The sequence below is a fragment of the Eubalaena glacialis genome, chromosome 15 (assembly GCF_028564815.1).
Source record: "Eubalaena glacialis isolate mEubGla1 chromosome 15, mEubGla1.1.hap2.+ XY, whole genome shotgun sequence".
NCBI classification, from domain to species: domain Eukaryota; kingdom Metazoa; phylum Chordata; class Mammalia; order Artiodactyla; family Balaenidae; genus Eubalaena; species Eubalaena glacialis.
This window is the reverse complement of record NC_083730.1, coordinates 17,444,513-17,469,651: the sequence shown is the minus strand read 5'-3', so window position 1 is coordinate 17,469,651 and position 25,139 is coordinate 17,444,513. Positions and strand designations below refer to the sequence as shown.

Genomic DNA, 25,139 nt, shown 5'->3' with positions numbered 1-25,139 from the left:
GCTCTGTGGTGTCTGTTGATGTATCTATGTGTGCGTGTTTCTGTAAATAAATCCCTAGAGTTGAATTTCTGGATGAAAGGACATGCACATATACAGTGTGATGTTCAAAGATATTGAGGAATCGCCCTCCGAGGTATTATGCTAGTTTCCCTGGCTCCATTAGTTGATGAGAGTACCAGTTTTTCCCATCCTCAGTGTTACTCCATTTTATCAATCATTTAATCTTTGCCAATATGGAAGGTAGAAATATTTTATGTCTTTAATCAGTGAGGTCGAGTATCTCTTCATACGTTTGTATTTCCTCTTTTATTCAGTGCTAATTTGCGGTCCTACTCCACTTTTCCTTAAGGTTGTTAATTTTTCATTGATTTGTAAGAAGTCTTTGAAGAATAGGGGGTTTAACTCCATATCTGTGACATGTTACACATGTTTTTGAAATATTGTATATCTTATATAGAAGCTTTCCATTTTAACATTGTGCTTTTAAATATGCCTTTTCTGTGGTTTCTTGGAGAGCTAACAACTGTTTATATAGCATTATTTCTTTGTTAAAAATAAGGGGTATTCTCCCTATAATTGTGAAAGTTACGCATACACATTTTTCTCAATCTGAAAAAAGAAATCAGAAGGAAAAAGTTACCAGCCACAGAAAGAACATCACTCTTAATATTTTGGCATTTTCCTTTTAGTTGTCTTTTGGTAGGGAATGTGTATTTTTACACAATTAGCATCATAATGTAGGTAGACATTATAGCCTTTTTTTTGGTCGCTTAACATCCCCATATGTGGTATACAGCATTCCAGTTTCTCAATGTGCAATATCTTAATCATTTCTGTCCTGTTTAAATTTCTCATTTCTCATATAAGAGAAGAAAGGTGCAGTGAATGTCTGTGCAAAAATTTTTAAGTTGGATTAAGTCCTATACCTCCCTGGAAATGGAATTACTGAATCAAAGAATGTTAGGATTTAAGTACTTTGGTATGTATTACCAGTTTGCTTTCCCAAAGCGTGGTACCAGTTGATGCTTCTTTCAGCATAAAGACTCTCACTTCACCTTAATCAGAAGATGAGAACCAGCCTGAACACCTAGGGAAAGAGCCTTCAGAAAGAGGCACAGCCAATGTGATGCAAGGCCTCACGTGGAAGTGAGTTTTTTCAGAGATTGAGGAAGAGCAATATGGCCGGTGGGGCTTCGGAGAGGAACGGAGCAGGCGGGAGCCATGGCTCTTGAGGGCTTTGTGGGCCACTGTGAGGAATTTGCATTTTATGCCTAAGGTTGTGGAAAGCCAGCAAAGAGAGCTGCCAGACAGACAGGGGAGTGGCTTGGTGTGACTGTCTGTTGCAGGGAAGAGTGGCCCTTGAGGCCAGTTTGGAGGCGGTTGCAGTAGCCTGTGTGAGAGAGGATGGCTTGAACACCTGGGTGGTAACTAACACCCAGGATGGAGAGAAGGGGATGGTTGGGGATTTATTTTGGCCATTGCGTCCTTAGGGCCTGCCAATGGACTGGTGTGTGAGAGACACAGAGGAACAGAATCAAGGAAATTTTGGCTTGAGCAGCTGGCTGGATGGTGGCCACCGAGATGTGAAGGGTTAGCTGGAAACAGATGTGGAGGCTGAATCAGAAGCTCATTAGGTCTCTTCGCCCTCCTAGTGGACATGTGAAGGAGGTGATGGTAAATGAGAATGGAGCTCAAGAGAGATGAGGGTTGTATAGGTTTTGGGGGGGAGTCATTTGCATTTAGATGGTCTTTACAGTAAAGGACCTGGACCGTATCACAAAGGGTGAGGTATTTCTTCCATGTGAAAATGTGTTCAGGTTCCTGAGTAACTGCCCTAAAATAATGAACATTAGGAACCACAAGCGCTTCATGAATTGGGCAGCTGTGTCTGTAAGCTGTCAGGTTATAAATGCTTGGAGGATACAAATCACTGGGTCCTGGCTAATGCCTTGAGCAGAGTAGATGCAGGATATGATGTTTACTGAGTGATGTTTAAAGTTTCAAGAGACCTTTCCCCCTTCTTGATGAGACAATTTTCTTTTCAGATGTTTTGATAAAGTCACTCGCAACTTGATTGCTTGTGTTAATGGTTAATTAATTGTGTTAATGCTTGCTTCACAGCATTAACCTGTGAAGCATGTAAACCCACATCATCCTTTTTTTGTAAAGCGTTGGAAGAAAAGGCTAATCCAAGTTAGGAGGATTTAAGACCTTGTGAGGAAATTCAAGACTGTGTTTTAATCACCAAACCTTGCCTGTGTTATGTAAAGATTTTTGCCTGTGTCATGTCATCCTTGTTTGGTTCAATTTATTCCTCCCCCTCCAAGTGTCCTAGTTTCTCTTCTAACTGTAGCTGGATTTGAACAAAACAGAAACTTGGTTTTTTTTTTCTCCCCCAGCATTTGGAGTCTTCATTTGGTTACTCATTCTTTATAAATAAGTGATAGTATATTCTTAGCAATTTTTAAATAATTCTTTTTTTCCCTGATTATAAAAGAATTAGACATTGGAAAAGATGAAGTATAAAGCAATATCCACCTGTAATCTGAATAGCCCGAGAGAGATCGTTGGTCACCATTTTGTTTTATTTCTTTTTAGTCCTTAGGCTGTATTTATATGTGCATATGGAAATAGTTTATGTATTTGGAATAATGCTATAGTATTGTTTAGAATGAAGCTTTTTAACAAATATTTTACAGTGAACATTTTATGAAAACTTGTAATATTATTTTTAGAAGCATGTTTTTGTTTTTTTTAACATCTTTATTGGAGTATAATTGCTTTACATTGTTGTGTTAGTTTCTGCTGTATAACAAAGTGAATCAGCTATACGTATACATATATCCCCATATCCCTTCCCTTTTGCGTCTCCCTCCCACCCTCCCTATCCCACCGCTCTAGGTGGTCACAAAGCACCAAGCTGATCTCTCTGTGCTATGTGGCTGCTTCCCACTAGCTATCCATTTTACATTTGGTAGTGTATATATGTCAGTGCCACTCTCTCACTTTGTCCCAGCTTCCCCTTCCCCTTCCCAATGTCCTCAAGTCCATTCTCTACATCTGTGTCTTTATTCCTGTCCTGCCCCTAGGTTCTTCAGAACCTTTTTTTTTTTTAGATTCCATATATATGTGTTAGCATACGGTATTTGTTTTTCTCTTTCTGACTTACTTCACTCTGTATGACAGACTCTAGGTCCATCCACCTCAGTACAAATAACTCAGTTTCCTTTCTTTTTATGGCTGAGTAATATCCAAAGGCTGCTTTTTATGGCTGAGTAATATCCAAAACTCTGAAGTCTTTGGAATGCTACTCTGAAATTCAGGTTTTCTGTTCTTAATAAGATCTTGTTTTGAAGGAAGTCAGTCTTCATACTTTTTTTAAAATTCTTTTTGCTTATGTGAACTTAAAATTTAATTACCTTTCATGTATTTCCTCTCCTTTCCATTGGAACATACTGATTCAAGGTGACCCTTTGCGGTGGTTCATAAAATCCCATCTTATAAACCATCCCAGTCTTCTAAGTGTAGTAAGCAATATTGAGCAAAATTTGGGGGTAATATATCAAAAGTGCTAGGAGCCGTATGAAGGTTATGCATTTAATTGTGTAAGTAATAGAGAATTAAAGAATTGCCATGAAGTTTTAACATTATTTCTAATTTTAAATTAAAAAAAAAATAAACGCCAAGGGATGGAAGCAGCCTTTCCTCTTGGCAGACTTCTGGTAGACCCACACCTTGTCATTCACAGGCGTGCCTTCCGTGGCCTCTCCTTGTCAACAAGGACTGCGGGGAATTCCGAGAAAGGCTGCCGTCCCTTCCACTCCCTTTGCTAACTGCATTCTGCCAACACTGTGAAACTCATGCATCTGTCTTAAGATACCAGCACCTTCCTGTTCATCAAATCCAGAGAGGCCTGATTTGCTCAGCACACTCCCCTTTAACCTTATGTAGCCCTTGACCATTGTCTTTCTTGGCTCCTGATTCCCCTCCTTTCCTCTCTGACCACTCCTTCTGTTGCACCACCTTCTCCAAGACTGCAATCCCATTTTCTTGTGATTTTTTTTTTTAACCTTGGAAATCTCATAATGACTTCTATTGCCTTGGTGGAGACTGACTGAGGTGCTTTAAAAATGTGTACATGTAAATATGTACAGTTTCTAAATTGGGCTGTGTCATATATAGTTTTATAGCTCACATTTTTAAACATTATACTGTGAATGTTTTCCCATGTCTTAAAATATTCCTTGAGGACGTGAGCATATAGATATCTGTCATTTATTTTCTCGGTGGTTGGACATTAAGGTTGCTTAGTGTTTTTTTTTTTTTTTTTTTTTTAAAGTATTGTCCCCACCCCAGATCTACAGAGTCAGAGACTCTGAGGGTGAAGCCCAATAATCTTGGGGTTTTTTTTGTTTTTTTTTTAAATTAATAGCTACTCTATTTATTTATTTTTAGCTGTGTTGGGTCTTCGTTTCGTGCGAGGGCTTTCTTTAGTTGCGGCAAGCGGGGGCCACTCTTCATCGTGGTGCGGGGGCCACTCTTCATCGCGGTGCGCCGGCCTCTCACTATCGCGGCCCCTCCCGTTGCGGGGCACAGGCTCCAGACGCGCAGGCTCAGCAGTTGTGGCTCACGGGCCCAGTTGCTCCGCGGCATGTGGGATCTTCCCAGACCAGGGCTCGAACCCGTGTCCCCTGCATTAGCAGGCAGATTCTCAACCACTGCGCCACCAGGGAAGCCCTGCTTAGTGTTTTTATTTTTGTAATGAACTTCTTGACGCTCAACTTACACCCCTGATTATTTCCTTGGCAAAGATTCCGTGGATTGGAATTAAGTCAAAGGGGATGAGTTTATTTAGCCCTCTAGATTGCCAGTAGGCTCTTCATTTCTTTTTCACTGATACTCCTTCTTTAGGCTTTCTATTGCAGCAGATTCTAGGTGGTTTCCTTGTTTTCAGCTTCAGCTGATGCTGGGTTACTCTGCACCACTGCTGACCACAGTGACCTTGGAAACTACAGCACATCTGCGGCACTGTGTCCATAACCCTTGAGGAGCTCCAATTACGTTCATCTAGCCAGCCTCCACACCTTCTTCCTGGATCCTCTGACTGCAGTCGGAGCCTTCAGTTTTGTGCCTGCTGGGGCCACTCTGTTTATGGTATTGTCTTCCCTCAGACATCCTTGACTCAGCCCAGCTCTGCACCCTTTCTGCTCTCCGGTGGTCCCAGACTTGGATATTCCCAACTCAATCTCTAATAACCTTACCCTCAGCTTATGATCCAGTCTTCTGCTTCTTTGGAAAAAACAAAACAATAAAACACAAAGAAGACCTTCAGTTGGGGAAATACTACACCCTGCCTTCCCTCTGCCTTTTTCCTGGTGTGTCTACAGCAGCACTTGTCCTTTTATTCCTCCGTATCACCTCAGATGCTACTTCCCCCTGCTTCTTTCTCCAAGGCCACCAACTCCTTCGCTCTGCACAGAGTTCTGTCCTTTTAAACCAGTGGTTCTCAACTAGGGATGACTTTGCCTCCCAGGACACACTTAGCTATGTCTAGAGGTATTTTTGGCTGTCACACCCGGGGAGAGCTTCCATCTAGTGCATAGAGGCCAGGGATGCTGTTAAACATCCTACGATGCACAGAACAGCTTCCTGCAGTGGAGAGTTACCTCACCCCAAATGTCAGGGGAGCCCCGGTTAAGAAAGCCTGTAGCCTTAGTCTCTGACCTTGGTCACACTCCATCTGTCATCCAGCGTCTGCCTCCTTCTCTCTCTTTACTACAGCTGCTCCGTGGAACAGCGGTTTTTCTTTGTGGCACTGGAGAGATTTGATCATTTCAGGCTATCCTCAGTGAATAGTGTAGCAGAAGCAGGGCTAGTTAACGCTGGATTAGGACTGCACGTCTGGGTTGGATCTGCTTTAGCGTTTATTCTGAGATCCTGGTGCTGCTCTGACTGGGTCCTCACTTCCTTCCCTAGACAGAGGGACTTGAACTAAAGAGACTTCTGGCATTTCCTTCATTGTTAGCCTTTCCTAATTCAGTGCTAGGATTGTAGTTGCCGAGGTTTGGTTGCGTTGTTAGTGGAGATTGGGCAGAAGCTGATTGTCCGTTGGGGAATAAGTAAGATGTGGATGGAGACCACTTCGTCGTTGAGCCTGACTGTAAATCGAGGAGGCAAAAGTGGAGTCTGAAGGGTGTGTAGGCTTTTTTACCCCCTTTGTCCAGAATAAGGTTTTTCTACGCATTTTTCAAGGCAGAGCCTCTGTGGACAGGGAGGGAGTAAACACACTAAAAGGAGAATGGTCGTTAATCAGAAATCTGAATTCTATCTTCATTTTTTTGCATGAATACTTGGAATGCAGTCATCACTTAATTAGGGTATTAGTTTGCTGGGGCTGCCATAACAAAGTGCCACGGACTGAGTGGCTTAAACAACAGAAATTTATTGTCTCACTGTTCTGGAGGCTGAAAGTCTGAGATCAAGGTGTCAGCAGGGTTGGTTTGCTCTGAGGTCTCTCTCCTTGGCTTGCAGATGGCCACCTTGTCTCTTCCCTGTCCCTTCACATTGTCTTCCTGCTGTACCTGTCTCTCCAAGTTTTCTGTTATAAGGACACCAGTCACACCAGGACCCATGCTAATGACCTCATTTTAGCTCAGTTATCTCTTTAGAGCCTCCAAACATAGTCACATTCTGAGGTACTGGGGTTAGGACTTCAATATAAGAATTTGTGGGTGGACGATTCAGCCCGTAACAGTTGGGTAATATTTCATGGGAAGTATAGGTGCCTTTTATCTTTAAGGCATCAGGAAAATTGTTATTCAGCTTGTTTAGGTATATTTTTGTATACTATATTGTGGTTCTTATTTTTTTTTAACCTCCCAGTCAGTGTGTGAATGTAAAACCGCTTAATTTTATAATTTTAGATACTAATTTTAGTCAAGGAAGGTAGAGTTCCTGCTCTTAAATTACACTGTTTTGCACTTGTGTGTCCTCACCTGCTCAGTACTAAAAACTCGGGGTATTTCTCTCGTTGTTTAGAAAGTTCTACAGAAAATGGTTGGACCTGGCGGCCTGTGTCTCTGAGGGTGTGTTTGGGGACAGGGTTTCTGGATAACCAGGTGTGGACTTTCTCCAGCAAGCCTTCAGTGATCCTTCCAGCCACTAGAGGTCACTGGCTCCCCTGGTGACCTGTTTTGTCGTCCCAGCACCTCTGGGAATCCCAGCCTTCCAACACCTGTGGGAACTTGAAAGTCTAGATTATCGTTTCTCAGCTGACATTCCAGGAACGTTTGGGATCATGTGGAAGGTTAGCTTTTTGCTACAAGTGGGAGCACTTACTGTTGCAGCCGCACCTGCAGGGGTTGTAGAGTGGGAGTTGACTTGCTTCAGGTAAGAGCCAAGAGTTGTAACTGGTGCCGGTCACTAGCCAAGGAAAGAAGACACGTCTTAACTTGGCCTCGGGAGTTCAGTAAGGGGTGGTCAGGTGGCTGAGCTGTGTACCCCTTAAGGAGGACACAGTGCTGAAGAGTATCCAGGTGAGCTCTGCCGACCTCACTCTGCCCTTGACCTGTACCGTAGGGCACCCAATGAGTTCATCTGAAAATGGGCTTGCACACCAGAGATGGTGGATTTACAGAGTGGTGCTGTCTCTCATGACACCAAATGCCCCCAGCCTGTCAGTTCTGTTTGGTGTTGTCGTTTGCATCATAGTTACCTTTATTCTGCCCTGCTTCCCCCCCTCCCCCCCGAAGACTTTAAGTTCTTGGTGGGCAGGGTAGGGCTGGCAGCAGGTTGTGCTGTCAGCCTGGTTGGTGTGCAGCCTCCCACGCAGGAACTGGAGAGAAGCCGAGTTCACTGCAAAAGGTGAAGGACAGACCTCTACTGCCTGTCTTCCCAGAAAACTCGGAAACAGCTTTAAATGAGCAAACAGTCTAGCCCAAGTTACAGTTATTCACGAAACCGTGTGCACGCTGGCTATTGCCCATCCTGTTTCGTAGCCCTGGGTTCCTCTCCCTGCCCGCTGAGAACTGCCACTGGGAGAAGCAGCGCTGCGGGTAACCTCACGTTAGGGCACCCGGCGGCTTGTTTCAGCTAATAGCTGAGCTGCGTGGAGTTACTTAATCTTTACGGTAGGGGTGGAGTTGACTCAACTCCTTTTCCACCAACAAGCATTTCTTTCTAGCTGTCATTGAAGTGAATCATCATTATAAGTAGCCAGCTCGGGGCATTCCTCCTCACTTGTGTTAAAACTTGCTGGTGGTGGTTCCCGAAGATCGGCAGAGGTGTGAGGGGGCAGCGCTTCAAAACCGGGAAGGAAGCTGGGGCTGGGAGCCCAAGGGTCGCGGAGGTAGAGTCCCAACTGTGACTGCAGCGCTAGCCCCCCAGGCGCTTTCCGGCAGGAGAGATGGCTTGCTTTTCATGAGCCTTGAGGACAGCTATAGGTAAGGACAAAGACTCCACTGTCTGCTTTTATTATATGAATGCATAACATCTACTGTTGGCACAGAGTTTGCTTTTGATGTAGTACTTTTTGTATCGGTGGCATTATTCTAGCGCAAAATTTCCCTTTGTAAATTACTTCTTTTTGGTGTTCAGAGTTCGCTGTAGTTGATCAGCTTTGCCCTCCGTATGCATAGACAGGATGGCAGCAAAAAATGAAACATGAAAAAAAAGAACTGTGGTCTGAATTCTCCTGATTCTCTGCTCTCAGCTTTCTTATCTCTGTCTTGGCTATTTAGAAAAATGTACACTTTTGATTCCAAAGATGAGAGAGCACAATGGATACTCTTGTTTTCTTTTTGGAAATAATGGAAAATGTCGACCACTTAAGTTCTGTGAATGTTGTTCTCTGATTTAGAAATCACTGGTTGGGGAGGAAACAGTTATGTTTTTCTTCCTGTTTTGTTTTGGATCTCTGTTTTCTCTGAGTATTTCTGACTTAACAATCTCACTGGAGAAGAGGGAGACACCAGCTGTACTTGGCCTCAGATGAAATAACATCTTAGGTCATGAAATGGTTTGCTTGGAGAATGATTTATGGTTTATATCTGAAGTTTTGGTTGGTAGTGATAGAAATCTTTCTTCCCCTTAATGTTTGACTTACATGACTTATTCTAAATGCATTTATTATTGTTGTTATTGTTATTTTTGATTGGACAGAGCAAAAGTTTAAGCCCAGAACATATTCACCTGGTTTCCTTTTAGGTTTTGTTATCATTTTCCCACCCTTACTACTCATATGTATGGATATGCGTTACGATTAACACGTGATTTTTGTTTCTTTACTGTCTCATTTGATGATGATTCATAAACTGTTAACTAGTTAGTGTATGTCTGTGTGTTGCTAAAATGGATTGGAGTGCAGGTCGCACCTTTATATTAACGAGCCAGGTTACGTTCAAAAAAATGTTCCTAATGTTAAATGATGACGAAAAGGTATCAGCAAGGTGAAATAGCCAAGCCTGTAGTCAAATCCGAGTTATTCTTTATTTCACATTGTGAAGTATGTTGTTTACATGTGTTCAAGTTAGATTGTGCCCATCAAAGAAAAAGCAAGCAACTAAACTGTAAGAGGGCGTTTAAAGGACTTATGTGGTAGTGCCTCCCTCCCCCCCACGCCTTTTCTAAATGTTTGTGAGGAGGAAGAGGCGAACTTTCATTCCCATGGGAATTTGAGGAAGATGATGGTGAAATTTTTAAGAAGACAGGAAAAAGAAATGCTTTCTATTTAGACAGGAGAAAAGCAGTGGGAATGATTCTCATGTACAGTTGTGGCGGGGTTTTTTTTTTTTAATTTAAAAAGGCTTTTTTTGCGTGTGGGGGGAGTCTTGTAGTGCAACTAAATGTTGATTTTAGAAAACACCACATTTAGGACATTCTCTTATCACTGTGGAATATAACTTAAAGATATCAAATGAAGGCAGGAACAGAATGATGGGAATTTGCTACTTGAGGAATATAAGAGTTTTATTCTGAAGTGGTTTGTTTGTTGGGTATGGGGAGCCCTGTGTACTTACTGACAGCATCTTAGAGGCCGTTGATAAGACTTTGGGCGTTATGACGGTTGCATTGGGGTGGGAGGGTTGTTCTGATTTTTTGTAGTTCGCTCGAGGCAGTACATCAGCCTGTACTTCTGAGGGCGTTTCCAAATCGATTTTCAGGAGCAGTCACTCTTCTCACCTTGGCAGAAGTCTGTTCCGCCTTGTGATTTCCCTCCTGTGTGTTTTGAGTTAATGATGATTTAATGCTCTAGCAACATCCAGGGCTTCTCATTGTACAGGTGGGCTTGTAGCCTGCCTGCTGGCCTCTCCCCTCGGATCCCAGGGGCATCTGAGTTCATTCACCTTCACGGTGATGCCAGAAGCACAAGTTCCCAGGTGTTTTCAAAACCTATCTCAACTATGTTTTCAGTGGCTCAGAATTCCACCGAGGGTCACTTGACATGCCTTCGCCTACAGTCAATATTTGTGTGCCCTCCGCCCTTGGCTGGGTTTTCTCTGTATCCAGGTAGATGGGGTCACAGGTAGGCAGCTCCCCGTGCCATCCCGCCCGCTGGCCAGGACTTGGGGGTCAGGCCTGGCTGAGACCCCCAGCTGCCCTCCTGGAGTCAAAGATGGCTGGCTTTGTTCCTGGCTCCTCTAAAGGCCTGAGGTCTAGCTCGTAGAGAAAATCCTTCCTGCTTCACTGTTGTCGCCGAAACAGTATCAGCCAAAATAATCACGAGATCTTTCCAGGTAACCACCAGCTGTACTCTCGGCTGTTGAGAGAGTTGTGAGCTGCTTATTCATCTTAGAAGTAGTTACTGGGAAAAAGGTTAAAATTCCAGCTCCCGATTGACATTACCCCTGAAAACAAAGGGTTGATTTTCCTTCTCCTAGAGAACGGACACGTCCGTGGAAATTTTTGGAACAGCACATGGACATGTGACAGAGCATCACCTCCCAGAGGCAGTTAGCGGTGTCACTTCAGACTAAGTGGAAACTCAGAGATGATAGATTCCAGTGGGGTAAATGGAGTTGAATGGAAACACATTAAAAAAGCACCACCTGCAGTGATGTAAGCTGTCCTGCTCACTTCACTGTTACTCATCCTTCCGCTGTAGGCAACTGGGTCACATGTGATCATAAAGCACCTCTGACTCAGGTCAGTGACTGGAAACCCCATCACATTATGGAGGGCATTCGGTCACAGACCAGAGGCCAGGTGCAGTCCTGGGGCTGTGATCTGTGGGAACATTTTCCAGTGCAGGGATTTGAACCTGCAGCTCAATTAACAGGGTTGGCGAGTTGATTTTGGCCGAGATCTGCCATGCTAAGTAGACTAGCCTGAGACTCAAGGAAGTCTCCAGCTTCGTGAAAGGAAATGGTGTGGCGGGCTTTAAGGCATTTTAATATGTCCCACTTTTTCTTACTTGCCCTGTTGTGTTGAGGTTTTTCAAGGGCATAACTGTATGAAGTTAGTGAGTGATATGTCTGAAGGACACTGTCCTGTCTGATAATATAGTTGTGTGACTATTTTAACTTATTGACAAGGCTATTGAGGACATTTGTAATACTGTGTTCGTTACTTTGAAATAATTCGTCTTTTCCTTATTCTTTGAGTCTGTCAGTGACCGAATATTTATTATCTTTGTGCTAGACATTGAGGGGTATCTGTTTTTCACTTATGCTTGGCAGTTTTTTTGGAGCTAAAATTCTTTTAAAAGGTTGATTGTTTCTTCCCCTGTCTCTTATTGTTTTCACTTGATTGATTTTATTTTTAAATACATACTTTAACAGCCCTTAAACATGGGGCTGAGGATGGCAATCAAAGACAATTATGATTTAATTGATGGGTAAGATTAATCAGACTGGCAAAAATATGTCCCCTAATTTCGTAAGCTAGTTAAAAAAAATTTTTTTTTCTTTAAAGTTTTTTGTTCGTTATTAGGAGGCCACACGCTGAAGATGGAGTGATTTTCCCTGCGTGTGTGTGTGTGTGCCAGTGGAACTCTGTTTCCGAAGGAAATAAAGAATTTAATGGCTAGGAAGATTATGTCAGCTGAAAGGTATGCCTGTCAGAGAAAGAGAGAGTGAGTGAGAATGAGAAGACCAAACCAGGGCCCTGTCACTTACGTGGAACTGCAAATCCCAGGAGATGAGGCATCACCCACTGCAGGGCTGTTGCCATGAAAATTAGGTTTTGAGCATGACACAGGACAGAAAGCTTTGATGACAAAGCCAGCAATAACCACCAGTTTAAGGCTGAGACCCACAGACTCCCCAGTGAGACTCAGCGGAGCACTTGTGGGTGAGGCACCCCGGCCCTCCCTGGCATCTGCTCTGAGCTGCAGGCCTCCTGCAGTTGCCCCATCCTGGGTATCGCCCGCATCGTAATTAAATCACCCTTTTGTCATGCTTGTGAACAATCTATATTTGGCTTGGCTGCTTTTTGTGGGGGAGGGGAGAAGTGTGGGCAGAGAACAAAATAAAAAGAGCAGTTTGTGAGCTCCAGATGAAGAGCACACCAGTAAGGGTCTAAACGGCCTCCCATTCTTGAGGCGAGGCTTGGTTATTTATTCAACAAATGTGCCCTGGAGCCCCTCGGGGGGCCACTTGGGAGCTGGGTGCTGGGGAGGCCCAGTGCCCATCGGTGCCCGGGCCCTCGGGCCGCACAGCATCTGCAGGGAGCTTCAGCCGATAGTAACCAAGGGAACGTATAATAACCAAGCATGGGAATGACAACTGCATGGGTGGACAAGCCTTTTTTCTTTTTCTTTCATATGGTAGTTTCTAACATTTTCCAGTATGGCTGTTTTTGGTCAATTTGAAAGTTGTGGCCGACGCTAGGATAGTGGTTAGAAAACCTGCTTTAAAAAACCCTTTGAAACATCTTTCGCATAGAAAGCTATGCATTTTTGTGCCTAGAAGGGTAAAAATCCGCCACTGATCTGTTAGAGCAGAATGAAAAGATGTTTCCTGGAAAAAAAGTATTTCCGCCCCTCAAACATGTTTATCTCATCTCATGCATGTTGGAAGCCAGGCACATGCGCATCTATGGAGTAGCCCAGAATGAACGAATTATTCCGCCTTCTAAGCGGTGTGGCAGCCTAGATACAGAGGCGAAGGGTTGAACTTGGGGCTGGACCGTTGACATGACACAAGTTCTGTCAATTGCCAAATGGAGTCACGTTAAGTTACATGACCTCCAACATTGAGCTCTCATTTTTCAAGTCAGAATTTATTTTAGCAACTTATGGATCCAAGCCTTGGAAAGGCTTGTTACTATTTTGAAAGTATAGGTGAAATACGAGAGGGACGGGTGAATGTGAACACGCGCGGAACAGTACATTTATGAGACGCCGTCCACACTTCCTGCACTTAACCCAGCATCGCTGAGAAAAAGGCATTGTGTTCCGGGTTTCTCAGGTCGTCATGGCCACAAGTTCCTGTGCTGTGCTCGGGGTCAGGGAAGCTGTGGGACGACTGCAGACACCTGCAGCTCACCAAGTGCTGAAGTAAAGGGTTGGAGGCCTCCCTTACCATGTGATGAGATTAGCTGATAGCCATCATGACATCCGATTATTTCCAGTTTCAGGTGGCAGAACTAGAAAACAAACTTGGTGTGTCTTACTCCAGGGTGCATGCCCTCAATGACGTTGCTATGTTACCCTAAATCAAGTAAACCAAGGCAGCCATTAAAGAAGGAAAAAAATCCTATATTTGTCAAATGTGCAACTGTTAAATTTTTGTGAGGGTCTTCCACTTAATGATTTCTCATTTCCTGCAAGTTATTCAAAAATCACTGCTTCAGACAGGTCCCGGGACCGTCCTAATAAACAGCAGCCAGTGGCTCCTTCCACTTGCCAATGTCAGTCCCCTTTGCCTGCTGTGTTTCTTTTCTCTTTAGTATTTGTCATCTGTATGTTTACCACCTGTTTCCCCTTGCTAGAGGGGAAAGTCCGCAAAGGTAGGGGTTCAAATGTTTTCTTCCCTGGTGTATCTCAGGTGCCTAGGCCAGTGTCTGTGACATAGTAGGTGCTCCTGAATGTACTGAGTGAAGGAGCAGGAGAGGAAACCAGACACTTGAGCCTTGAGGGGCCATGAGGGGAGCCACCGGGTGTCCTTGTGGTCCTGACTTGGGTCATCAGGAGGCTGTAATTTCTTCTGAGTCATCCATACTTTGAGGTAAGTTGTCTGGAGGTGGCCCCGCCCCACCTTTAAGCATTAGTAGAATGGAATTGGCTGGGTGGCTCTCACGACCCTGAGGGGAAAGTCTCATCGCCAGCCTTTCTTACAGACTTCTCCCACAGGTCAGGGCCGAGCTTCCATCTTCGGTTACACAGAGAGCTCTGGTCACCGGGGACTGGCTCCGTGGAGCTCGTTACAAGCTGTTCCTCGACGGGGCGAGTGTCCCTGCCTAGTTGCCACTCTGGTTTTCAGCACTCAGCATGCCGTGTTTGCATGTTCCACTGTGGTCTTACTTAGCCTTAATCCTTTATTAATTGCCTCTCATTCAGACTCCCTCAGAGCAGATAATCCTTCACTTTCGGCTTCCTTTCCATTACTATTGGATTTCTTGGTTTCAGCCATGACATGAGAAAAAGAACCAAGAAATTGTGAGTGAGGCTGTTGTATTTCCATCCGATTTACCCCTCTCTTAGCGGTATTATGCTTGAAAATAATAGAGAGGGCCATTGCCCAGCGTGTGAATTCTGTGTGTTCCGTGATTCGTCTAGTGATATTTCCCAGTCTTTGTTTACCACAGAGCTGAGGTTTACCCACATCACCACCACACCCCCCGTGCCTAACCTACCCTTGCGCCATCACCGTACCCTGTAAAGCAGTTACTTGTGGGAACCTGCTGTGTGACCGAATGTCGTATACGCAAGTGACCGGGACATGGCCCTGTTCTCAAGGAGCTTCTAGGGCAGTCGCAGTAACGGACACATAAGTAAACAATGGTTGTACTGGGCGGTTTCTGCCAGCAGGCGTGGGGTTTGGCATTAAGAAGCCTTCTCAGAGACAGTTGAGCTGCTCTTTCAGGTCGAGTGAGGGTCAAGTGCAGGCCGGGTGGGATCAGGGCGTTTCCAGCAGAGGAGAAAGGTCATGGTGTGCTCGGAGAACTAAACGAAGTTCCCCCTTGACTAAGTGTGGAAGGCACGTGGAAGATGACCTCGGAGGGGCAAGCGGAGGCTAGAGCCGGGCAGACCTTGGATGCCACGGTCGTCTGGACTCTATCTTTGAGGTTACGAAGAACCAATTCAGAGTGGGTGATTCCCATGTGTTTGGCTTGGGTGATAGGTTAATACTTGGCTGCATTAGGAAGATGTGGAACAGGGGAGGTGAGGGCTTGCGGCTGGGGCGCATCATCACCGGGCTGGGATCACCAGAAGGGTCCCCTCTTTGCTCTTCTGGTGCTCAAGCTTAGGGTCCTGGCTGGAGTCAACTTGGCTGCCACTTAGCAGTTCATAGTCATGGAAGAGGAGTGGGATGTGAGCCCACCCAGTGAGCATTGTAGAATGAAAAGAAGTCAAAGATAAGGCCTTGGGGAGCACCAACATATAAACTTGTATTTCTCTGGTCTGGACGTCCCAGTCTGAGCTCTTTATGTGAGATCCGTGCACTTTTGCACACCTGCGGTTCTCTCCTGAATGCGCTGTATTCTAATCACCCTTAGAGCCTTGCAACACCCACCTGCAGTATCTCCTGGGAGCTTGTTAGGAATGCAGATTCTCGGGGCTCACCTCACACCTCCTTAATCAGAATGCATTTAAACAGAATCCTCAGGTGATTGCTATGCATGGCCAAGTGCTAGAAGCCCTGCTGTAGAACATCTTTACCAATCACATAAAATCAGGGGGCTCGTTTCTTCTGTGTTCTCCATACGAGGACCTAGTTGCCTTTTAAAATTTTCTCAAAATTACAGACTATCGAATATATAGAGTGTAAATCTAATTAGCAGCTAATAAGCGGCATTTGGCTAGGATGCAGAGCTGTCCCTCCTCATGCTGTTTCTCGCATTCTGATCGCTTTGTGTTCATTTATTTATAAGGAGGCTCGCTGCAAACAGGCATGCTACCTGCATGCTCACTTGCTTGGGGTCATCTAACACACTTTCCCCCCAATGACCCAGTGAAGAGAGAGATTGCATCTCACTTTTGTGGTGACACCGGCCACATCCACAAGTAGCTTATATGTGATGTAATTATGATCACTGTTGGATGGTACCTCCATCCATGTCAGCTGCACAGAAATTATATTCAGTATCTTGTAATAACGTATAACGGAAAAGAGTCTGCAAAAGGTTATGTATATACATATACATTATATATATATAACTGCATCACTTTGCTCTACACCTAAAACTAACACAGTATTGTAAGTCAACTATACTTCAATAAAAAATTTTGAGGTTAATTGCAATGAATGTTTTCTCAATAATGTGCCTTTATTAAGGGCTGTTTAAGAGTTTGTTTGGTGTGTGAAAATTCACAGCTGCGTTGAAGTTTACACGTCTTTATTTTGAAAGGAAACCTTTTCAGGCTTGGGGAAAAGATCAGCGACAGATGACAAAAGCATGAAAAAAGACACTGAGAACTTGTACAGTTGGAGTAAAAGTTTATAGTGGTGCATAATGAGCTAGTGATACATTTTTAAAAGTTTATTTTTCATTAATTTTTATTGAAGTGTAGTTGCTTTACAATGTTGTGTTAGTTCCTACTGTTACAGCAAAGTGAATCAGCTATATGTATACTTACATCCCCTCTCTTCTGGATTTCCTTCCCGTTTAGGTCACCACAGTACAGTTCCCGGTGCTGTCCAGTAGGTTCTCATTAGTTATCTATTTTATACATAGTATCAGTAGTGTATATTTGTCAATCCCAATCTCCCAATTCATCCCAGCCCCCTTTCCCCCTTGGTGTCCATATGTTTGTTCTCTACATCTGTGTCTCTATTTCTGCTTTGCAAATAAAATCATCTGTACCATTTTTCTAGATTCCACACATATGCGTTATTATACGATATTTGCTTTTCTCTTTCTGACTTACTTCACTCTATACTACAGTCTCTAGGTCCATCCACGTCTCTGCAAATGACCCAATTTTTTCCTTTTTATGGCTGAGTAATATTCCACTGTATATATGTATCACATCTTCTTTATCCATTCCTCTGTTGATGGACATTTAGGTTGCTTCCATGTCCTGGCTATTGTAAATAGTGCTGCAGTGAACATTGAGGTGATGTGTCTTTTTCAAGTATGGTTTTCCCAGAGTATATGCCCAGTAGTGGTATTGCTAGGTCATATGGTAGTTCTATTTTTAGTTTTTTAAGGAACCTCCATACTGTTCTCCATAGTGGCTGTATCGATTGACATTCCCACCAACAGTGCAAGAGGGTTCCCTTTTCTCCACACCCTCTCCAGCATTTCTTGTTTGTAGATTTTTTGATGATGGCCATTCTGACCCGTGTGAGGTGATACCTCATGGTAGTTTTGATTTGCATTTGTCTAATAATTAGTGATGTTGAGCATCCTTTCATGTGTTTGTTGGCAATCTGTCTATCTTCTTTGGAGAAATGTCTATTTAGGTCTTCTGCCCATTTTTGGATTGGGTTGTTTGTTTTTGTTTTTGTTTTGATATTGAGCTGCATGAGCTGTTTGTATATTTTGGAGATTAATCCTTTGTCAATTGCTTCGTTTGCTAATATTTTCTCCCATTCTGAGGGTTGTCTTTTCATCTTGTTTATGATTTCCTTTGCTGTGCAGAAGCTTTTAATTTTAATTAGGTCCCATTTATTTATTTTTGTTCTTATTTTCATTACTCTAGGAGGTGGGTCAAAAAAGATCTTACTGTGATTTATGTCAAAGAGTGTTCTTCCTATGTTTTCCTCTAAGAATTTTATAGTGTCTAGCCTTAAATTTAGGTCTTTAATCCATTTTGAGTTTATTTTTGTGTATGGTGATAGGGAGTGTTCTAATTTCATTCTTTTACATGTAGCTGTCCAGTTTTCCCAACACCACTTATTGAAGAGGCCGTCTTTTCTCCACTGTATATTTTTGCCTCCTTTGTCATAGATTAGGTGACTATAGGTGCATGGGTTTATCTCTGGGCTTTCTATCCTATTCCATTGATCTATATTTCTGTTTTTGTGCCAGTACCTTGATTGCTGTAGCTTTGTAGTATAGTCTTAAGTCAGGGCGCCTGATTCCTCCAGCTCCGTTTTTCTTTCTCAAGATTGCTTTGGCTATTTGGGGATTTTTGTATTTCCACACAAATTGTAAAATTTTTTGTTCTAGTTCTGGGAAAAATGCCATTGGTAATTTGATAGGGATTGCATTGAATCTGTAGATTGCTTTGGGTAGTATAGTCATTTTCACAATATTGATTCTTCCAATCCAAGAATGTGGTATATCTCTCCATCTGTTTGGGTCATCTTTGGTTTCTTTCATCAGTATCTTATAGTTTTCTGTGTACAGGTCTTTTGCCTCCTTAGGTAGGTTTATTCCTACGTATTTTATTCTTCTTGTTGCAATGGTAAATGGGATTGTTTCCTCGATTTCTCTTTCTGATCTTTCATTGTTAGTGTATAGGAACGCAAGAGATTTCTGTGTATTGATTTTGTATCCTGTGACTTTACTAAATTCATTGATTAGCTCTAGTTGTTTCCTGGTGACATCTTTAGGATTTTCTATGTATGGTATCATGTCATCTGCAAACAGTGACAGTTTTACTTCTTCTTTTCCAATTTGGATTCCTTTTATTTCTTTTTCTTCTCTGATTGCCGTGGCTAGGACTTCCAAAATTATGTTGAATAATAGTGGCGAGAGTGGACATCCTTGTTTTGTTCCTGATCTTAGAGGAAATGGTTTCAGTTTTTCACCATTGAGGACAATGTTGGCTGTGGGTTTGTCATATATGGCTTTTATTATGTTGAGGTAGGTTCCCTCTATGCCCACTTTCTGGAGAGCTTTTATCATAAATGGGTGTTGAATTAATGCTACATTTTAAAAATATGAACTCCCTTTCCTGTTTATAAGTGATTATCAGCAGTGTAATCAGGTATCTGGAATTAACTGTTCTGTTATTTTCTCCCTTAGTCCTCAAACATTAATATTTTTTGTGTCCTTTAGATTTGAACATTTAAGTTTCTCACACAAGAGTGTGTCAATTCCATAAGACATTTGTTAAAAAGTTTTTGCTTTTGTTAATCAGAAGTGACTTATAATGTTAGTTTGGGGTATTAGGTAATATTGCTGAAAATGAGGTTTGCTGTGAAGCTTTTTTTTTTTCATTTTCTTATTTCTTTGCATTTACTTGAGCTTATAACTCAGGACAGTTTAGGAAATGACCCTGTGGCTCCCACACTGTGGAAAAGTGAAGAAAATGAAGGAAGTTTAAGAAAATGAGGTTTGCACAGAAAATACATTCTGTGTCTAGTTGATCAGTATCAGGTATGTGTTGAGAATTCCATGTTTTGGCAACTCAGGCAACACAAAGTTTCCAAATGTGTGACCCTGGGAAGAAGTTACCCTATCATATGATGAGTAGGAAGTCAAGCAACCAAGAAATACTTATTGAGGGCATGTTCTCTGCACAGTTCTGTGGAGAATGCAGACTTGCCCAAGAAGCAGACAGTGGCCATAAGTGACTTGCAGCTGGTTTAAGAGTATAATATTAAGATTTACACACTTGAAAAAGGACAAACAATACAGAAAGGCACGTGAGTCAACAGCAGAGGAGTGGCCTCTGTAGTCACGACTTAGGAACGCAGAGCACAGAGAGGCTGGTTATTATAGGGTGGTTTGTTCTGGGAAGATGAGGAGGAGGTGCTGGCTGCCTGGAGCCTGGAAGGATCAAGGATTTCCACAGGAGGAAGAGGAGAAAACAGAAGGGATTTCCGATAAATGAGTATGCACCAGGGGTAAGTGGGCTGAAAACTTTGAAGGTGGTAGATAGGCATATTTGGGGAATCAAACACATGTGGCTGTTACGACAAGGGGGTTTAATTGGATTCTGCACTTATTGCCTAATAGAAATTCTTAAGCATAGGGCAAAAGTAAAACAAGGATCCTGTGTTGTGTTTAAGTGTACTAGAGGTCTGACCTCCATAGTTTTTATGGGAAAGGTACATTTTATTCTACGTAAATTGTCTTAATCTGTCCTTTGTGTTCTTACCCCGTGATTATTTAACACTTTCTCCTTTAGGGTTGCAGGGACAGGGAGAAACACATATATCCATAAAACAAAGTCATCTAGTAGCATAAACTGTAACACCCTTACAAGGTGGGGGTGGTGTGGGAAGGAAACACACCTTCTGTAATTCTAGAACCTACCCCAGGCTCTCTTTAGAAGTCCTTCGGTATCTAGTCTCATCCAACATGGTAACTTAAGGGAGGATTTAAAAATATCTGAACGCAAGGAGAAATCTCCTGGGTGCATCCAACTTTGAAGATGTTGTAAGGGACTCTGCTCTTCATACTGGTGAGGAAGTCAATCACGATTTTTAATGCTGATGAAGGCTTCGTTTCTTCTGTAAATTCCCTTCCTGACAACATATGGGTCCTGGAGATCCAAATGTGAGTACCTGCCATGTATTTATCTGCATAATGGGAAAAAAATATGTGCTCCATGACATTCATCTTCCTACCATTGGGGTGGAGCTTTATCGTAACCCAGCCCTCTTTCGATTGATTATAGTTTTTTCTTCCTTCCATAATGCTGTGAAGCATAATTGATTGCGCCTCTCTTTTAAAATTCTATTCTAAAAACCCTTATGGTGGTACAGTACAGAACTCGCTGTACTGGAAAGGTCAAGTGTCTAGTGGTTTGTTTGTGTGTTTAACAGCCTTGAAGATAAAACTTTAAATATTTGGCCAATTATTTAAGAGTTGAGGGGATGTTTTTGTTTCCCTGAGCAGTTCTAGGATTTCACACGCAGTTTTTTGTGCTTTTGAGAGCAGTGTGAACGTCCTGGGCAGGGCGGCATCTGTAGTAAACATATTTTAAGTGTTATTCTGCAACCTAATACGGGCCCATAATCCCATGCAGTTCGAAAATCCAAAAAGCCCTGGAAAGAAAACATTGTTGTAGGTTTGTAGGAAACTCATTTGGTGGCAAAATCTGACCTCAGTGGACTTGGGAGTATTTCTGGTTTTATCTAAAACACTTAAGATAAGTATTTGTACATGTTGGCTGTGGGTCCTGCCCCCAGGCCCCTACTGGGAATGTTATGCAGTAATTGGAATAGTTAAGACCATCTAAAATGAGAAAAAAGTCAGAGTTCTGGAACACATTTGGCCGCAAGTGTTTCCAATAAAGGATGGCTTGTTTCCTAAAGCTGCCATATGAAGTGCCACAAACAGGGTGGCTTAAAACGTAGAAATGAATTATCTCACAGTTCTGGGGGCTACAAAGCTGAAATCAAGGTGTTGGTGGGGTCATGCTGTCCCCGGGCTCTAGGGGAAACTTCCTCTTCTCTTCTGTCCTCTGGTGTTGGAGCAGTCCTTAGCATCCCTCCGGTCACGTGGCCATCTTCTCCCTGTGTCTTCATTCCTGTGCGCATGTCTGCGCAAATTTCCCCTCTTCTGAGAGCACAGTCGTGTTGGATTAGAGTCCAACCTAATGAACTCATTTTCACTTGACTACCTCTGTAAAGACCCTTTTTTCTAATAAGGTCACATTCTGAGGCTCTGGAGTTTCATATCGTTTTGAGGGGACACAGTGGAGCCCGTAACACAGGGAATGGTTTCACAAGGAGGCGCTCCATTCTTGCCGCGTTCAGGCCAGTGCTGATTTCGAGACCCTTGCCTCCTGACTTTCCTGGTGCCCTGGCAGCTGCTTCACTGAATGGCTGTCACTCGGGAGCTGCCTATTCAGACTTGAGAAGTTGCCACATCTCGTGTTAACCTCCTGTAGGGCAGGAATCCCTTCCCCTCAGAGAATCTTGCCCGTGAGAAGAAAAATTCTTACATTGAAAACTGGACTGGGTGCCTTTGGCACTACCATCACTCCCATCCCTGAGAAGTCTAGAAGGTTCCTACCTACGTTAAAGGAAGGATTGTGCAGAAAGTCTTTAGGACAGTGCTTGGCACGTAGTAGACACTTAGGTAGAGAGGTCGCTATTGATGTGCATAGGAGCTGTTGACCAGTCTCCTGAGCTGTCCTCGGATTCCTCTTCTCTCCACCACTTGCCCTGTATACCCAGGAATATTGGTCCCACAAGGCTGCTCTCGGCATAGTTGTTGTTTACTCATCTGCATGGCAGCTCCTTCTTCGAGACCTTTGTTCCTGAGCGCTGAGCCCTGCAGGTCTCAGCAGTGTCCGTCGCTGCTGTTGAGGGCCCCTGAGAACCTCTGAGTGCCCGCCTTCAGTCCCGGCACCCAGAGCACGCGGTGACAGTAGACGTCAGGCACAAGCTGTGCTCTGGGCACCCACGGCTCTTCCACAGTTAACTAAAAGCATCTTTTTCTCCCTGTTTAGTGAATAAAGGCTGAATTCCCTGAGTAGTTCTGTACCTTAGAATTTGCCCTCTTGCACACAGCTCGGTGTTGATTCCACTTTGGCATCAAGGTCAAAGTTCCTCTGCTTGAGCAGCGTTGCTTCTTTTCCACCCTAAGGGCACAGGTGAGATGAGCCGAGGAATGGGCTTCAGTGTTAGAGTGATGACTTTGGAAGTCTGTTCCTGTACTTGGTGATTTCAGTGTGATAATGTGTCTGCGTACCTGTTTTTTTAGGCTACCGACTTTATAAATTGGGGGAGTGGAGGGAGCTAGTTTATTTAAAAAAAAAAAAAAAATATATATATATATATAAAATTAAGCAATTACAAAGGTATCTTTGCAAGAAGTTTGAATTGGCTTGACTTCTCTAACTATGAGGGAAGTAGATGAGTGGGTATCAGTGTCCACCAGACTCATGTCAGGAAAGAGAGACGGATGAGGTGATCACATCTCAGAGTTTGTCCCCTTGCCTTATTTCCTTCAGAACTGAGTTCCTGATAGGCTCTTATAATTACAGGGTACTTGCAACTGTCCTCTTATTACAAGGTAGTGTTTTTAAAAAATAGACAAGAACCGACTTGCCTTTACTCAGCTGCCTCACCGCACCGCCTTGAACTAATGAACAAAGTGGTGCTGCCTGTAAATTGTAATTACAGGTAGGCCTTGTAAGTTGCCCTTTCTATGACCGCAGTAAATGTAGGCAGTATCAAGCGGTCAGAGAAAGCCCACCCAGAGAGGCAGAGTCTTGGGCATCCAGTAGATATGAGCTGCCTGTACCCTTCTCCCATCCTCTCAGGAGTGATGGCCTGGATAGTGGAGACAAGTACTGAGTTGAATGAGCTCATGCTGCTGGATCCTGGAGAAAGAAAGAGGAAAAGACAGAGTCTCAGTGGTTCCCAAAGTGGGGTGCCCAAATGGGCAAATTGTTAGAAATGCAGATTATCAGGTTCTACCTCGGATCTGAATCAAAAACTCTGGGGGTGGGCCCAGCAATCTGTGTTTTAACCAACCCTCCAGGTGATTCTGATGCCTGCCACAGCGTGAGAACCTCTGCATAGGAATTCCTTACGTCTGCAGGCCTCTGCAGGCAGTCCAGCCACCGTGGTGGTGCCGTGTGCTGGAATCCACACGTCTGCACTGCGGTGGAGTCCTTGTCTTAGTGCACGTACAACGGGGAGGGTGTATGGAGGTATTCTGAATTGTTCTAGTTAATCATTACTGTGAGCAAACACCATCAGAGTGTAGGTCCTGCCAAGTGAGCGTAAGAATGAAACCCTCAACAGGTACTTGGAAAAAGGTGAGCAGTAGCCTGTTTTAAGAAGGAGGAGGGGCACTGATGGGGAATATTCGAATGTTTCCATGATACAGATTTGTGGTTACCAAGGTGGGGGAAGGATTGGGAGTTGGGGATTAACAGATGCTGTACACCAGAAACTAACACAACATTGTAAATCAACTGTACTTCAATGGAAAAAAAAGTTCCAATGATAAATCTATTCAACCTCATAATTTGTCGTAGGATTCGTAGTCTCTGTGACCCAAGACTTCTGATGTGGTGACTTTGCCTGTGCCCCACGTAGATTGCCTTCTCTGGCCTGGATAGTTAATAGATGGAGCACATTTCCTTTCTCTTTCTGCTAGAGGATAGAGTACATATTGCGTAAACAGTAGAACTGGACTCTGTGGTTTTCAAAGAACGTCTTTAGGGAAGATTTAGCGTTTAGGTCCCACAGTCATTCAGATCCATAGGACTCCTAAGATTCAAACCTGTTGTCAGCCAGCCCAGGATTCTTTTGCCAGGGTGGGGCCTGAAGGAAAATATTGGCAGGGGGTGTGGCTCTCCTTTCTGATGGTGAAATGGGAGAGCCATGCATAGTGAACTCTTCCTTGATAGCCATTTCTGCATCTGTTATTAACACGTTTGCCCCATCTGTAGAGCTCCTGCCTGACCTACCTCTTGGAATGCCTGTCCGTTTTACTTCTGTAGCGCTGTAGAAGTTTATTACCCTTTGTGCTAAACAATTTGCATAAATATTTTCCAGCTGATAACCCTTCCCTAGGCAGGAATTACTGATAAGTCTGTGGAGCATTTGGTAAGTGAATATACAAGTATATTAGGCATAACTTGGTCTTTGTTTGAAAACTTACAGCTTTGAGGTTATATTAATTATTCCAGTTAAATAGTTAAGATCAGTAAAAGCTGATAATGAAATAAGAATTTAGTTGTGTGGTAAATTTGAAAGTGTGCATATATTATACTGATTCTATATTGTCCTGTGGATATATTTCCCATTGGACAGTCTTCTGGGACCTTTTCTTAATGAATTAAATGCACACAGATAAATTTATTGACAAAGACCAAATGCTCTTTTAACTAACAATAGTAGGACTTGTGTGTTTGTGTGTATGTGTGTGTGTGTGTGTTTAAAAACACTTGTTTTACAGATAAAATCTCTGTTCATGAAACCATGTCTCTGGGGCTGTGATGGGAGGTAATGCGGAAATGATTCATTATATAGATTTTTGTTCAGCCAGAGCTTTTAAGGACTATTTAAAGTTTATATAAAGTGAACTTGAGCTCTACATAGTCTTGGTGTGAGTACCTGTGTGTACTCCTGCAGTTTTAGTTATCCAGAGTCCTTAAAGTAGGGATCCTATGG

At 43.3% G+C, this 25,139-nt stretch overlaps 1 protein-coding gene across 4 annotated transcripts in view; it reads left to right on the top strand.

Annotated features, from left to right (window-relative positions):
- NEDD4L (NEDD4 like E3 ubiquitin protein ligase) overlaps positions 1-25,139 on the top strand; it is a 336,292-nt gene that overhangs the window by 152,178 nt on the left and 158,975 nt on the right. Inside the window, exon 1 of one of the 4 annotated variants that reach the window (XM_061170524.1) lies at positions 8,218-8,441. The exons of 2 other annotated variants lie outside the window; for them this stretch is intronic. In XM_061170524.1, the coding sequence (XP_061026507.1) occupies positions 8,419-8,441 (23 nt within the window). In that variant the 5' untranslated portion in view covers positions 8,218-8,418. Of the gene's footprint in view, positions 1-8,217; positions 8,442-19,804; positions 19,902-25,139 lie in introns of those variants that run through there. One more of the 4 variants, XM_061170525.1, reaches the window with a different exon arrangement.